This window comes from Protopterus annectens, chromosome 10.part0 (assembly GCF_019279795.1).
Source record: "Protopterus annectens isolate FY-2018-M chromosome 10.part0, PAN1.0, whole genome shotgun sequence".
NCBI classification, from domain to species: Eukaryota; Metazoa; Chordata; order Ceratodontiformes; family Protopteridae; genus Protopterus; species Protopterus annectens.
In genome coordinates, this window is record NC_056744.1 from 545,050,331 (window position 1) to 545,068,637 (window position 18,307).

General features: G+C 30.2%; 1 protein-coding gene across 1 annotated transcript in view; it reads right to left on the reverse strand.

Annotated features, from left to right (window-relative positions):
• Positions 1–18,307, reverse strand: part of LOC122813217 (4-trimethylaminobutyraldehyde dehydrogenase-like) — a 325,358-nt gene that overhangs the window by 163,588 nt on the left and 143,463 nt on the right. The window contains exon 4 of the mRNA XM_044085402.1: positions 2,959–3,088. Coding sequence (XP_043941337.1) covers positions 2,959–3,088 — 130 coding nt within the window. The remainder of the gene's footprint in view (positions 1–2,958; positions 3,089–18,307) is intronic.

The following is an 18,307-nucleotide window of genomic DNA, read 5'->3' on the forward strand; positions in this document are numbered from 1 at the left end:
CTTTAATTAAAAATTGTGGTGAAACAATTTATACCGCATAATCAAATGCCTGTAATAAAGACAGAAGTGGCTTCACTTATTGTTTTTTACAACTTCTTTTTGCGATAAAACTTCTGTACTCCTCCCCAAGCACATATTCAGTTAACACTTACATTCATAAAATTCTGTCATTCATAAAGTACGGTCATTAAAACACACACACACACATTGTTCATAACAATACTGAGCAGACATTCATTAGAAGTATTTGTGTAAGATCATATAAGCTCATATTAACTTCAGGAGGGTCAGCTGTTAAAAAATAAAGACTGGTGACCAGCTAGGCTGGGCTGTAGCAGTAGTGATGTTGGCACTTTGTGGAAGTGGGGAAGATAGAAAGCATTCCTTAGTTCTCTATCATTTCCAGCTTTGGCTCCTATATCATTCTGCATGGCTCCTGTGTGGTGTATCTTTTGTTAAGGAACAAATATGCAGTGAGGCTGACACAAACATAGAAGCAAAACTCACAGATAATGAATGGAGCGTGCATTGCACTGTTCTTTGAATCATTCTCCGTCTTTTTCAAGATTTATATACATACATATATATATATATATATATATATATATATATATATATATGTGTGTGTGTGTGTGTGTGTATGATATGATGTATATACTGTGTAACTGCTATCCACTGCTTGAGTGATATTTTCAAAGTAATTAACTGAGCAAGAATGGCAAGACCTGCCTTTGACAAAGCTGAATTGATGAGTGTTAGGGTTATGCAATTTTCAATGTACAGATTAATGAGGTCTGAGATAATGCATTCCTCAATTTTACATATGAAGCTAGTGAGACTAATTGGTCTGTAGTTACAAGGGTATGTGGTTGGGCCACCCCTGTGTAACAGCATTACATTGGCTGCTTTCCAGGCTTTGGGAATACAATCAGTGGAGAGACTTAAATGAAGGAGGCTAAGTAGTTCAGCTAGGCCATATTTGACACTGATAATCAAGCAACCTGGTACATTCTCAGTACTTACAGATGAGGTGTTCTTAGCTTTACAGAGGGCTGTGACAACATGTTCCATACTAGTCACATGTTTTTTGGGAGTCTGGGATATGTGGGGTGTCTATAACTGCAGAGGGGAGTAAAATTTGCAGTAAGTGTGTCAGCGTTTGCACTCAGTGTGCTAGCAACTTCCTTAGGGCTAGTATTATTGTGGAGAGCTCCGAACATTGTAGAGTATTAGTTTTTAATTTCCTGACATAGTTAAAGAAAGATTTATAGTTATCTTTTGGCTTTAGTGGCCATTTATGTCTATTATATTTTGGCTTTAATGACTATTTTAAGTCCATACTCTGCTTTGAGCTTCTAATGGTTATCTTAAGCTCTTCACTAGTTTGCATAAGTGTGCTATTAATTTATGTAGAATGAGACCACTTGTAAGCAGTACTCACTTTCCTTCTCTTCTTATATAATTTATACAGTATTCCACCTGAAGAGTTTATTTAAATTTCACATATTTGGTGTGGATAGGAACAGCCTTATCAGTACAACTGTATAAGTGGGAGTGGAAGTCAGAGGCATATGCAGCAGCTTTACACTAGGATCCATTGCAGAAGGATTACAATGGAGTTTGTTGAGGTTATCAAGTAACTAAAGAAGGTTTGCTTTTGAGAAGTCCCTAAACACAGAGATATTTACTGGGGAAGTACCACTACTTTTATGGTCTGATTGAAGAAGGCAGTGCAATAAATATGGAGATATACAAGAAGTGGCCATATTTCTGAGGACTAGATCAAGGATACTGGGGCCCCTAGTAGGATGGTTAACTATTTGCAAAAGAGTTAGCATTTATAATGTTAAGAAAGTATTCAGCATGCTGACCATTGGCAGTTTAATGATGGATAGTTGAAACCCCCCCAGTGGAAAGCTGTCAGGTTTAACAGAGATTTCAGCTAATGTGTTAAGATTGCAATTGTTCTTAGGAAGGGACATGGAGCATGTTCTATAGCTATGACATGGTAATTAGTCTTGTTTATGGTGATCTGGACATCTAGAAGTTCAAATAATCTGTCATAAGGTGCTGATATGCTTGACAAATGCTGAAACCCCTTCCACAATTGCCAGTAGGTTTGAAGATGCGATAAGTACTATACCCAGATAAGGGGGTGGTGTTTTCATGGCTCTGAAACCATGTCTGTGTAACTACACACAAATATGATTGTATTCAAGTTGTAGGACAGTCTCAGCATTTTTTGGTAAAATTCCTGACTTTGAGTAGGGCCACATTAATGTGTTCCAAATTAGAATTTACTAGGATGGAATATCTATCAGATGGACTCTTCCTAAAAAGGGCACTATGGGACATCAACGGCTTTAGCCAAAATGTGAAAGCCTTGGTAAGAGGGGTGCAAATCATCCTTGACAAAGCAGGAAGGATAGTCAGCCAGCTCAGTCCAAACTGGATCCTCCTAGAATAACACCAGATATGCAGCCAATTATCAAAGTCAATTATTCTGTCTTTGAATCACAGCATCATTTTGTGTGATAAAATACCTGTCAAGAGAGGTGTCTTTCCTGCCTCAGATACATGCAAAGCAATATCCTTCTGCATGTCCCTCTGGGTATAGTACCTAAGGTCAATCATCCCAACAAGGGCCACTATCAGGCCATAACTGTATTTGTCAGGATGATGGGCTGCAAGAGCCCTTGTTACATTTCAGATCCTGACTCAAAAAGACAGATAACTGTCACCCTATTCTTATCCAGCCTGATGAGGGTTGTATCCATATGCCTGACAACTCAGTCAAATATTACTAAAACATTCCTGTAGTTAGATGCTATCACAGTGGGCTATAGCTTATGATAATGGCACATGCAAAGCTGTTTTCTAGTTATTAAACCTGACTGCCATAGCCACTTTGGTCCACTTTAAAAATTATTTTCAAGCTAATTTACAGCAGGTGCTTACCTGCCAGTGTAGGAGCCATACCAGCGTAATATTCAATGCATTCACATGATATATCAATATCCATCTGTGCTTCATAGAAGGGCTTTCCATTATTAATCGACTCCAAACGTGCCAACTCATCCCTTTGACTCTGAAACATTCACAGTTAAAAAAGATGTTTCATTATAAGGAACATTTACAGTATAATACCAGCTATGCATTCTACAACTGAATAGTTGTTCTTAGGAAAAACGTCATATTTTTTAATAAAGATACAGCATTTACATCTGACTTCTTAAAAATGTCTAGATCTTAGACAGTGTTTTAAGCTGTATATAAGATAACATAACCAGCCATCAGGAGGCATCCCATTGGCAAATTTGTAGGCAATTTTTTTCTCTGAGGAACCACTACATCACTCGACAACATGTCAAAAGTTACATACCCATTGCTACTAAATTGAATTTATCTCCATGACAACCATTTTTTTCAGATAAGCTTTATTTTAATTATATCACTAAATACATGCATTGTCTTTCTTTTGATCCAGGTTTTGACTTACATGGGCCTCCTGTCTTTACCTGGAAAGCAAACAGATACATTTCCAGGAGGTATTCTGTCACGTAAACAATGACTGATAAACACATGGTTCACTAGAAATAACCTCTAGGGAGGCTTCAAGAACCTTAATTAGACAGGCAGCTGTCTTGTCAGCATATCTCTCAACTGCCTAGATGTTTGTAGAATGCCCAGATTTTTGCCTCATGCTTTTAGTCCATTTTTCATAAAATCTGTGGTTCTATGGCAATTAATTCAAGACTGAGGTCATAAATACCACCAGACATTTAAGTTTCAGACATAATATCCTTCACAAAATGCTTTATTTGTTTTATCAGCTTTCTAAATTTATAACAGTAACATTTAAAAAACTTTCATTTTGGGCCTTTGCCCCCCCCCCTGTTATTTTTGGCTTTGCTCAGATTTCCACACTAATATCTATTTCTAACAACATCCAAGATTTACACACCCAAACCCAACAAACTCTACTAACCACTGAACAATGGCTTTCAGACAACCTACTCATTCTTAACCCCAAAAAGCGAAACTCTTACTTTTTCTTCCCTGCTCTCTGTCTCTCTCTCTCTCACCACAAATCCTCCTTTGTCATAACATCTCTCAACAACACTACAATCCTACTAGATAATCACACCAAACTACTAGGAGTCATCATTGACGATGAACTAAAATTTAACCTTCACATACTTCAATCTATAAAGAAAACCCACCAAAAATTAGGGCTACTATATCGCAACAAAAAATATCTCACCCCTGACACCAGACTCAGCCTGAGAAAATCACTCCTCCTCCCCACCCTCCTCCATGCAGCTCCAGTCCTAACCAACATACAGACCACCACTATGAATAAACTCCAACAAACCTAGCATAAAATTGCCAGATTCATCACTAACTCACATCACTGCACTGCATTAGACTCCCTACACTGGCTTGAACTTCCACAACTATTTCTACTCTATCGATTTCACATGCTTTACTTGATACTCTATAAACCTTCACTCTGTCCGTCTCTTTCTTCCCTTATCTCTCTGTACACTCCACCCCGGTCCCTTCGTACTTCAAATCAACAGCTACTTGATATCTACCAACCAAAAATGTCTGTAGGCAAACTACTCTACAAACGCTCTTTTGCCCATGCTTGGAACAAACTTCCCTTCAGCATACGCTCCATCTCTCATACCTCTCATTTCAAAAATTAACTAAAAACCTATCTACTGAACTCTAGAACTTGCCCCTGCCACGACCATACCTAGTTCCCCTCCTCCCTAATACACCCTTTAAAGCAATGCAAACTTTACCCCCTACACACCTTACCTCTATGAATGTAACCTGAGTTTTATTACTATTGTCTATGAATGTAACCTGAGTTTTATTACTATTGTCTATGAATGTAACCTGAGTTTTATTACTATTGTCTATGAATGTAACCTGAGTTTTATTACTATTCTGTATGAATGTAACCTGAGTTTTATTACTATTCTCTATGAATGTAACCTGAGTTTTATTACTATTCTCTATGAATGTAACCTGAGTTTTATTACTATTCTCTATGAATGTAACCTGAGTTTTATTACTATTCTCTATGAATGTAACCTGAGTTTTATTACTATTCTCTATGAATGTAACCTGAGTTTTATTACTATTCTCTATGAATGTAACCTGAGTTTTATTACTATTCTGTATGAATGTAACCTGAGTTTTATTACTATTCTCTATGAATGTAACCTGAGTTTTATTACTATTCTCTATGAATGTAACCTGAGTTTTATTACTATTCTCTATGAATGTAACCTGAGTTTTATTACTATTCTCTATGAATGTAACCTGAGTTTTATTACTATTCTGTATGAATGTAACCTGAGTTTTATTACTATTCTCTATGAATGTAACCTGAGTTTTATTACTATTCTCTATGAATGTAACCTGAGTTTTATTACTATTCTGTATGAATGTAACCTGAGTTTTATTACTATTCTGTATGAATGTAACCTGAGTTTTATTACTATTCTCTATGAATGTAACCTGAGTTTTATTACTATTCTCTATGAATGTAACCTGAGTTTTATTACTATTCTGTATGAATGTAACCTGAGTTTTATTACTATTCTCTATGAATGTAACCTGAGTTTTATTACTATTCTCTATGAATGTAACCTGAGTTTTATTACTATTCTGTATGAATGTAACCTGAGTTTTATTACTATTCTCTATGAATGTAACCTGAGTTTTATTACTATTCTCTATGAATGTAACCTGAGTTTTATTACTATTCTCTATGAATGTAACCTGAGTTTTATTACTATTCTCTATGAATGTAACCTGAGTTTTATTACTATTCTCTATGAATGTAACCTGAGTTTTATTACTATTCTCTATGAATGTAACCTGAGTTTTATTACTATTCTCTATGAATGTAACCTGAGTTTTATTACTATTCCCTATGAATGTAACCTGAGTTTTTCTACTATTCTCTATGAATGTAACCTGAGTTTTATTACTATTCTCTATGAATGTAACCTGAGTTTTATTACTATTCTCTATGAATGTAACCTGAGTTTTATTACTATTCTGTATGAATGTAACCTGAGTTTTATTACTATTCTCTATGAATGTAACCTGAGTTTTATTACTATTCTCTATGAATGTAACCTGAGTTTTATTACTATTCTCTATGAATGTAACCTGAGTTTTATTACTATTCTCTATGAATGTAACCTGAGTTTTATTACTATTCTCTATGAATGTAACCTGAGTTTTATTACTATTCTGTATGAATGTAACCTGAGTTTTATTACTATTCTCTATGAATGTAACCTGAGTTTTATTACTATTCTCTATGAATGTAACCTGAGTTTTATTACTATTCTCTATGAATGTAACCTGAGTTTTATTACTATTCTGTATGAATGTAACCTGAGTTTTATTACTATTCTCTATGAATGTAACCTGAGTTTTATTACTATTCTCTATGAATGTAACCTGAGTTTTATTACTATTCTGTATGAATGTAACCTGAGTTTTATTACTATTCTCTATGAATGTAACCTGAGTTTTATTACTATTCTCTATGAATGTAACCTGAGTTTTATTACTATTCTCTATGAATGTAACCTGAGTTTTATTACTATTCTCTATGAATGTAACCTGAGTTTTATTACTATTCTCTATGAATGTAACCTGAGTTTTATTACTATTCTCTATGAATGTAACCTGAGTTTTATTACTATTCTCTATGAATGTAACCTGAGTTTTATTACTATTCTGTATGAATGTAACCTGAGTTTTATTACTATTCTCTATGAATGTAACCTGAGTTTTATTACTATTCTGTATGAATGTAACCTGAGTTTTATTACTATTCTCTATGAATGTAACCTGAGTTTTATTACTATTCTCTATGAATGTAACCTGAGTTTTATTACTATTCTCTATGAATGTAACCTGAGTTTTATTACTATTCTCTATGAACGTAACCTGAGTTTTATTACTATTCTCTATGAATGTAACCTGAGTTTTATTACTATTCTCTATGAATGTAACCTGAGTTTTATTACTATTCTCTATGAATGTAACCTGAGTTTTATTACTATTCTCTATGAATGTAACCTGAGTTTTATTACTATTCTCTATGAATGTAACCTGAGTTTTATTACTATTCTCTATGAATGTAACCTGAGTTTTATTACTATTCTCTATGAATGTAACCTGAGTTTTATTACTATTCTCTATGAATGTAACCTGAGTTTTATTACTATTCTCTATGAATGTAACCTGAGTTTTATTACTATTCTGTATGAATGTAACCTGAGTTTTATTACTATTCTCTATGAATGTAACCTGAGTTTTATTACTATTCTCTATGAATGTAACCTGAGTTTTATTACTATTCTCTATGAATGTAACCTGAGTTTTATTACTATTCTCTATGAATGTAACCTGAGTTTTATTACTATTCTCTATGAATGTAACCTGAGTTTTATTACTATTCTGTATGAATGTAACCTGAGTTTTATTACTATTCTCTATGAATGTAACCTGAGTTTTATTACTATTCTCTATGAATGTAACCTGAGTTTTATTACTATTCTCTATGAATGTAACCTGAGTTTTATTACTATTCTGTATGAATGTAACCTGAGTTTTATTACTATTCTCTATGAATGTAACCTGAGTTTTATTACTATTCTCTATGAATGTAACCTGAGTTTTATTACTATTCTGTATGAATGTAACCTGAGTTTTATTACTATTCTCTATGAATGTAACCTGAGTTTTATTACTATTCTCTATGAATGTAACCTGAGTTTTATTACTATTCTCTATGAATGTAACCTGAGTTTTATTACTATTCTCTATGAATGTAACCTGAGTTTTATTACTATTCTCTATGAATGTAACCTGAGTTTTATTACTATTCTCTATGAATGTAACCTGAGTTTTATTACTATTCTCTATGAATGTAACCTGAGTTTTATTACTATTCTCTATGAATGTAACCTGAGTTTTATTACTATTCTGTATGAATGTAACCTGAGTTTTATTACTATTCTCTATGAATGTAACCTGAGTTTTATTACTATTCTGTATGAATGTAACCTGAGTTTTATTACTATTCTCTATGAATGTAACCTGAGTTTTATTACTATTCTCTATGAATGTAACCTGAGTTTTATTACTATTCTCTATGAATGTAACCTGAGTATTATTACTATTCTGTATGAATGTAACCTGAGTTTTATTACTATTCTGTATGAATGTAACCTGAGTTTTATTACTATTCTGTATGAATGTAACCTGAGTTTTATTACTATTCTCTATGAATGTAACCTGAGTTTTATTACTATTCTGTATGAATGTAACCTGAGTTTTATTACTATTCTGTAATGTAACCTGAGTTTTATTACTATTCTCTATGAATGTAACCTGAGTTTTATTACTATTCTGTATGAATGTAACCTGAGTTTTATTACTATTCTCTATGAATGTAACCTGAGTTTTATTACTATTCTGTATGAATGTAACCTGAGTTTTATTACTATTCTCTATGAATGTAACCTGAGTTTTATTACTATTCTCTATGAATGTAACCTGAGTTTTATTACTATTCTCTATGAATGTAACCTGAGTTTTATTACTATTCTGTATGAATGTAACCTGAGTTTTATTACTATTCTCTATGAATGTAACCTGAGTTTTATTACTATTCTCTATGAATGTAACCTGAGTTTTATTACTATTCTCTATGAATGTAACCTGAGTTTTATTACTATTCTGTATGAATGTAACCTGAGTTTTATTACTATTCTCTATGAATGTAACCTGAGTTTTATTACTATTCTCTATGAATGTAACCTGAGTTTTATTACTATTCTCTATGAATGTAACCTGAGTTTTATTACTATTCTGTATGAATGTAACCTGAGTTTTATTACTATTCTCTATGAATGTAACCTGAGTTTTATTACTATTCTCTATGAATGTAACCTGAGTTTTATTACTATTCTGTATGAATGTAACCTGAGTTTTATTACTATTCTCTATGAATGTAACCTGAGTTTTATTACTATTCTGTATGAATGTAACCTGAGTTTTATTACTATTCTCTATGAATGTAACCTGAGTTTTATTACTATTCTCTATGAATGTAACCTGAGTTTTATTACTATTCTCTATGAATGTAACCTGAGTTTTATTACTATTCTGTATGAATGTAACCTGAGTTTTATTACTATTCTCTATGAATGTAACCTGAGTTTTATTACTATTCTCTATGAATGTAACCTGAGTTTTATTACTATTCTCTATGAATGTAACCTGAGTTTTATTACTATTCTCTATGAATGTAACCTGAGTTTTATTACTATTCTCTATGAATGTAACCTGAGTTTTATTACTATTCTCTATGAATGTAACCTGAGTTTTATTACTATTCTCTATGAATGTAACCTGAGTTTTATTACTATTCTCTATGAATGTAACCTGAGTTTTATTACTATTCTCTATGAATGTAACCTGAGTTTTATTACTATTCTGTATGAATGTAACCTGAGTTTTATTACTATTCTCTATGAATGTAACCTGAGTTTTATTACTATTCTCTATGAATGTAACCTGAGTTTTATTACTATTCTCTATGAATGTAACCTGAGTTTTATTACTATTCTCTATGAATGTAACCTGAGTTTTATTACTATTCTCTATGAATGTAACCTGAGTTTTATTACTATTCTCTATGAATGTAACCTGAGTTTTATTACTATTCTGTATGAATGTAACCTGAGTTTTATTACTATTCTCTATGAATGTAACCTGAGTTTTATTACTATTCTCTATGAATGTAACCTGAGTTTTATTACTATTCTCTATGAATGTAACCTGAGTTTTATTACTATTCTCTATGAATGTAACCTGAGTTTTATTACTATTCTGTATGAATGTAACCTGAGTTTTATTACTATTCTCTATGAATGTAACCTGAGTTTTATTACTATTCTCTATGAATGTAACCTGAGTTTTATTACTATTCTGTATGAATGTAACCTGAGTTTTATTACTATTCTGTATGAATGTAACCTGAGTTTTATTACTATTCTCTATGAATGTAACCTGAGTTTTATTACTATTCTCTATGAATGTAACCTGAGTTTTATTACTATTCTGTATGAATGTAACCTGAGTTTTATTACTATTCTCTATGAATGTAACCTGAGTTTTATTACTATTCTCTATGAATGTAACCTGAGTTTTATTACTATTCTGTATGAATGTAACCTGAGTTTTATTACTATTCTCTATGAATGTAACCTGAGTTTTATTACTATTCTCTATGAATGTAACCTGAGTTTTATTACTATTCTCTATGAATGTAACCTGAGTTTTATTACTATTCTCTATGAATGTAACCTGAGTTTTATTACTATTCTCTATGAATGTAACCTGAGTTTTATTACTATTCTCTATGAATGTAACCTGAGTTTTATTACTATTCTCTATGAATGTAACCTGAGTTTTATTACTATTCTCTATGAATGTAACCTGAGTTTTATTTCTATTCTCTATGAATGTAACCTGAGTTTTATTACTATTCTCTATGAATGTAACCTGAGTTTTATTACTATTCTCTATGAATGTAACCTGAGTTTTATTACTATTCTCTATGAATGTAACCTGAGTTTTATTACTATTCTCTATGAATGTAACCTGAGTTTTATTACTATTCTCTATGAATGTAACCTGAGTTTTATTACTATTCTGTATGAATGTAACCTGAGTTTTATTACTATTCTCTATGAATGTAACCTGAGTTTTATTACTATTCTCTATGAATGTAACCTGAGTTTTATTACTATTCTCTATGAATGTAACCTGAGTTTTATTACTATTCTCTATGAATGTAACCTGAGTTTTATTACTATTCTCTATGAATGTAACCTGAGTTTTATTACTATTCTGTATGAATGTAACCTGAGTTTTATTACTATTCTCTATGAATGTAACCTGAGTTTTATTACTATTCTCTATGAATGTAACCTGAGTTTTATTACTATTCTCTATGAATGTAACCTGAGTTTTATTACTATTCTGTATGAATGTAACCTGAGTTTTATTACTATTCTCTATGAATGTAACCTGAGTTTTATTACTATTCTCTATGAATGTAACCTGAGTTTTATTACTATTCTGTATGAATGTAACCTGAGTTTTATTACTATTCTCTATGAATGTAACCTGAGTTTTATTACTATTCTCTATGAATGTAACCTGAGTTTTATTACTATTCTCTATGAATGTAACCTGAGTTTTATTACTATTCTCTATGAATGTAACCTGAGTTTTATTACTATTCTCTATGAATGTAACCTGAGTTTTATTACTATTCTCTATGAATGTAACCTGAGTTTTATTACTATTCTCTATGAATGTAACCTGAGTTTTATTACTATTCTGTATGAATGTAACCTGAGTTTTATTACTATTCTCTATGAATGTAACCTGAGTTTTATTACTATTCTGTATGAATGTAACCTGAGTTTTATTACTATTCTCTATGAATGTAACCTGAGTTTTATTACTATTCTCTATGAATGTAACCTGAGTTTTATTACTATTCTCTATGAATGTAACCTGAGTTTTATTACTATTCTCTATGAATGTAACCTGAGTTTTATTACTATTCTCTATGAATGTAACCTGAGTTTTATTACTATTCTCTATGAATGTAACCTGAGTTTTATTACTATTCTCTATGAATGTAACCTGAGTTTTATTACTATTCTCTATGAATGTAACCTGAGTTTTATTACTATTCTCTATGAATGTAACCTGAGTTTTATTACTATTCTCTATGAATGTAACCTGAGTTTTATTACTATTCTCTATGAATGTAACCTGAGTTTTATTACTATTCTCAATGAATGTAACCTGAGTTTTATTACTATTCTCTATGAATGTAACCTGAGTTTTATTACTATTCTGTATGAATGTAACCTGAGTTTTATTACTATTCTCTATGAATGTAACCTGAGTTTTATTGCTATTCTCTATGAATGTAACCTGAGTTTTATTACTATTCTCTATGAATGTAACCTGAGTTTTATTACTATTCTCTATGAATGTAACCTGAGTTTTATTACTATTCTCTATGAATGTAACCTGAGTTTTATTACTATTCTGTATGAATGTAACCTGAGTTTTATTACTATTCTCTATGAATGTAACCTGAGTTTTATTACTATTCTCTATGAATGTAACCTGAGTTTTATTACTATTCTCTATGAATGTAACCTGAGTTTTATTACTATTCTGTATGAATGTAACCTGAGTTTTATTACTATTCTCTATGAATGTAACCTGAGTTTTATTACTATTCTCTATGAATGTAACCTGAGTTTTATTACTATTCTGTATGAATGTAACCTGAGTTTTATTACTATTCTCTATGAATGTAACCTGAGTTTTATTACTATTCTCTATGAATGTAACCTGAGTTTTATTACTATTCTCTATGAATGTAACCTGAGTTTTATTACTATTCTCTATGAATGTAACCTGAGTTTTATTACTATTCTCTATGAATGTAACCTGAGTTTTATTACTATTCTCTATGAATGTAACCTGAGTTTTATTACTATTCTCTATGAATGTAACCTGAGTTTTATTACTATTCTCTATGAATGTAACCTGAGTTTTATTACTATTCTGTATGAATGTAACCTGAGTTTTATTACTATTCTCTATGAATGTAACCTGAGTTTTATTACTATTCTGTATGAATGTAACCTGAGTTTTATTACTATTCTCTATGAATGTAACCTGAGTTTTATTACTATTCTCTATGAATGTAACCTGAGTTTTATTACTATTCTCTATGAATGTAACCTGAGTTTTATTACTATTCTGTATGAATGTAACCTGAGTTTTATTACTATTCTCTATGAATGTAACCTGAGTTTTATTACTATTCTGTATGAATGTAACCTGAGTTTTATTACTATTCTCTATGAATGTAACCTGAGTTTTATTACTATTCTGTATGAATGTAACCTGAGTTTTATTACTATTCTGTATGAATGTAACCTGAGTTTTATTACTATTCTCTATGAATGTAACCTGAGTTTTATTACTTTTCTGTATGAATGTAACCTGAGTTTTATTACTATTCTCTATGAATGTAACCTGAGTTTTATTACTATTCTCTATGAATGTAACCTGAGTTTTATTACTATTCTGTATGAATGTAACCTGAGTTTTATTACTATTCTCTATGAATGTAACCTGAGTTTTATTACTATTCTCTATGAATGTAACCTGAGTTTTATTACTATTCTCTATGAATGTAACCTGAGTTTTATTACTATTCTGTATGAATGTAACCTGAGTTTTATTACTATTCTCTATGAATGTAACCTGAGTTTTATTACTATTCTCTATGAATGTAACCTGAGTTTTATTACTATTCTCTATGAATGTAACCTGAGTTTTATTACTATTCTGTATGAATGTAACCTGAGTTTTATTACTATTCTCTATGAATGTAACCTGAGTTTTATTACTATTCTCTATGAATGTAACCTGAGTTTTATTACTATTCTCTATGAATGTAACCTGAGTTTTATTACTATTCTGTATGAATGTAACCTGAGTTTTATTACTATTCTCTATGAATGTAACCTGAGTTTTATTACTATTCTCTATGAATGTAACCTGAGTTTTATTACTATTCTGTATGAATGTAACCTGAGTTTTATTACTATTCTCTATGAATGTAACCTGAGTTTTATTACTATTCTGTATGAATGTAACCTGAGTTTTATTACTATTCTCTATGAATGTAACCTGAGTTTTATTACTATTCTCTATGAATGTAACCTGAGTTTTATTACTATTCTCTATGAATGTAACCTGAGTTTTATTACTATTCTGTATGAATGTAACCTGAGTTTTATTACTATTCTCTATGAATGTAACCTGAGTTTTATTACTATTCTCTATGAATGTAACCTGAGTTTTATTACTATTCTCTATGAATGTAACCTGAGTTTTATTACTATTCTCTATGAATGTAACCTGAGTTTTATTACTATTCTCTATGAATGTAACCTGAGTTTTATTACTATTCTCTATGAATGTAACCTGAGTTTTATTACTATTCTGTATGAATGTAACCTGAGTTTTATTACTATTCTCTATGAATGTAACCTGAGTTTTATTACTATTCTCTATGAATGTAACCTGAGTTTTATTACTATTCTCTATGAATGTAACCTGAGTTTTATTACTATTCTCTATGAATGTAACCTGAGTTTTATTACTATTCTGTATGAATGTAACCTGAGTTTTATTACTATTCTCTATGAATGTAACCTGAGTTTTATTACTATTCTCTATGAATGTAACCTGAGTTTTATTACTATTCTGTATGAATGTAACCTGAGTTTTATTACTATTCTGTATGAATGTAACCTGAGTTTTATTACTATTCTCTATGAATGTAACCTGAGTTTTATTACTATTCTCTATGAATGTAACCTGAGTTTTATTACTATTCTCTATGAATGTAACCTGAGTTTTATTACTATTCTGTATGAATGTAACCTGAGTTTTATTACTATTCTCTATGAATGTAACCTGAGTTTTATTACTATTCTCTATGAATGTAACCTGAGTTTTATTACTATTCTGTATGAATGTAACCTGAGTTTTATTACTATTCTCTATGAATGTAACCTGAGTTTTATTACTATTCTCTATGAATGTAACCTGAGTTTTATTACTATTCTCTATGAATGTAACCTGAGTTTTATTACTATTCTCTATGAATGTAACCTGAGTTTTATTACTATTCTCTATGAATGTAACCTGAGTTTTATTACTATTCTCTATGAATGTAACCTGAGTTTTATTACTATTCTCTATGAATGTAACCTGAGTTTTATTACTATTCTCTATGAATGTAACCTGAGTTTTATTACTATTCTCTATGAATGTAACCTGAGTTTTATTACTATTCTCTATGAATGTAACCTGAGTTTTATTACTATTCTCTATGAATGTAACCTGAGTTTTATTACTATTCTCTATGAATGTAACCTGAGTTTTATTACTATTCTCAATTAATGTAACCTGAGTTTTATTACTATTCTCTATGAATGTAACCTGAGTTTTATTACTATTCTGTATGAATGTAACCTGAGTTTTATTACTATTCTCTATGAATGTAACCTGAGTTTTATTACTATTCTCTATGAATGTAACCTGAGTTTTATTACTATTCTCTATGAATGTAACCTGAGTTTTATTACTATTCTCTATGAATGTAACCTGAGTTTTATTACTATTCTCTATGAATGTAACCTGAGTTTTATTACTATTCTCTATGAATGTAACCTGAGTTTTATTACTATTCTCTATGAATGTAACCTGAGTTTTATTACTATTCTCTATGAATGTAACCTGAGTTTTATTACTATTCTCTATGAATGTAACCTGAGTTTTATTACTATTCTCTATGAATGTAACCTGAGTTTTATTACTATTCTCTATGAATGTAACCTGAGTTTTATTACTATTCTCTATGAATGTAACCTGAGTTTTATTACTATTCTCTATGAATGTAACCTGAGTTTTATTACTATTCTCTATGAATGTAACCTGAGTTTTATTACTATTCTGTATGAATGTAACCTGAGTTTTATTACTATTCTGTATGAATGTAACCTGAGTTTTATTACTATTCTCTATGAATGTAACCTGAGTTTTATTACTATTCTCTATGAATGTAACCTGAGTTTTATTACTATTCTCTATGAATGTAACCTGAGTTTTATTACTATTCTCTATGAATGTAACCTGAGTTTTATTACTATTCTCTATGAATGTAACCTGAGTTTTATTACTATTCTGTATGAATGTAACCTGAGTTTTATTACTATTCTCTATGAATGTAACCTGAGTTTTATTACTATTCTCTATGAATGTAACCTGAGTTTTATTACTATTCTCTATGAATGTAACCTGAGTTTTATTACTATTCTGTATGAATGTAACCTGAGTTTTATTACTATTCTCTATGAATGTAACCTGAGTTTTATTACTATTCTCTATGAATGTAACCTGAGTTTTATTACTATTCTCTATGAATGTAACCTGAGTTTTATTACTATTCTCTATGAATGTAACCTGAGTTTTATTACTATTCTCTATGAATGTAACCTGAGTTTTATTACTATTCTCTATGAATGTAACCTGAGTTTTATTACTATTCTGTATGAATGTAACCTGAGTTTTATTACTATTCTGTATGAATGTAACCTGAGTTTTATTACTATTCTCTATGAATGTAACCTGAGTTTTATTACTATTCTCTATGAATGTAACCTGAGTTTTATTACTATTCTGTATGAATGTAACCTGAGTTTTATTACTATTCTCTATGAATGTAACCTGAGTTTTATTACTATTCTCTATGAATGTAACCTGAGTTTTATTACTATTCTCTATGAATGTAACCTGAGTTTTATTACTATTCTCTATGAATGTAACCTGAGTTTTATTACTATTCTCTATGAATGTAACCTGAGTTTTATTACTATTCTCTATGAATGTAACCTGAGTTTTATTACTATTCTCTATGAATGTAACCTGAGTTTTATTACTATTCTGTATGAATGTAACCTGAGTTTTATTACTATTCTCTATGAATGTAACCTGAGTTTTATTACTATTCTCTATGAATGTAACCTGAGTTTTATTACTATTCTCTATGAATGTAACCTGAGTTTTATTACTATTCTGTATGAATGTAACCTGAGTTTTATTACTATTCTCTATGAATGTAACCTGAGTTTTATTACTATTCTCTATGAATGTAACCTGAGTTTTATTACTATTCTCTATGAATGTAACCTGAGTTTTATTACTATTCTCTATGAATGTAACCTGAGTTTTATTACTATTCTCTATGAATGTAACCTGAGTTTTATTACTATTCTCTATGAATGTAACCTGAGTTTTATTACTATTCTCTATGAATGTAACCTGAGTTTTATTACTATTCTCTATGAATGTAACCTGAGTTTTATTACTATTCTCTATGAATGTAACCTGAGTTTTATTACTATTCTCTATGAATGTAACCTGAGTTTTATTACTATTCTCTATGAATGTAACCTGAGTTTTATTACTATTCTCTATGAATGTAACCTGAGTTTTATTACTATTCTCTATGAATGTAACCTGAGTTTTATTACTATTCTGTATGAATGTAACCTGAGTTTTATTACTATTCTCTATGAATGTAACCTGAGTTTTATTACTATTCTCTATGAATGTAACCTGAGTTTTATTACTATTCTCTATGAATGTAACCTGAGTTTTATTACTATTCTCTATGAATGTAACCTGAGTTTTATTACTATTCTCTATGAATGTAACCTGAGTTTTATTACTATTCTGTATGAATGTAACCTGAGTTTTATTACTATTCTCTATGAATGTAACCTGAGTTTTATTACTATTCTCTATGAATGTAACCTGAGTTTTATTACTATTCTCTATGAATGTAACCTGAGTTTTATTACTATTCTCTATGAATGTAACCTGAGTTTTATTACTATTCTCTATGAATGTAACCTGAGTTTTATTACTATTCTCTATGAATGTAACCTGAGTTTTATTACTATTCTCTATGAATGTAACCTGAGTTTTATTACTATTCTCTATGAATGTAACCTGAGTTTTATTACTATTCTCTATGAATGTAACCTGAGTTTTATTACTATTCTGTATGAATGTAACCTGAGTTTTATTACTATTCTCTAGGAATGTAACCTGAGTTTTATTACTATGAATGCAACCTGAGTTTTATTACTATTCTCTATGAATGTAACCTGAGTTTTATTACTATTCTGTATGAATGTAACCTGAGTTTTATTACTATTCTCTATGAATGTAACCTGAGTTTTATTACTATTCTCTATGAATGTAACCTGAGTTTTATTACTATTCTGTATGAATGTAACCTGAGTTTTATTACTATTCTCTATGAATGTAACCTGAGTTTTATTACTATTCTCTATGAATGTAACCTGAGTTTTATTACTATTCTCTATGAATGTAACCTGAGTTTTATTACTATTCTGTATGAATGTAACCTGAGTTTTATTACTATTCTCTATGAATGTAACCTGAGTTTTATTACTATTCTCTATGAATGTAACCTGAGTTTTATTACTATTCTCTATGAATGTAACCTGAGTTTTATTACTATTCTCTATGAATGTAACCTGAGTTTTAT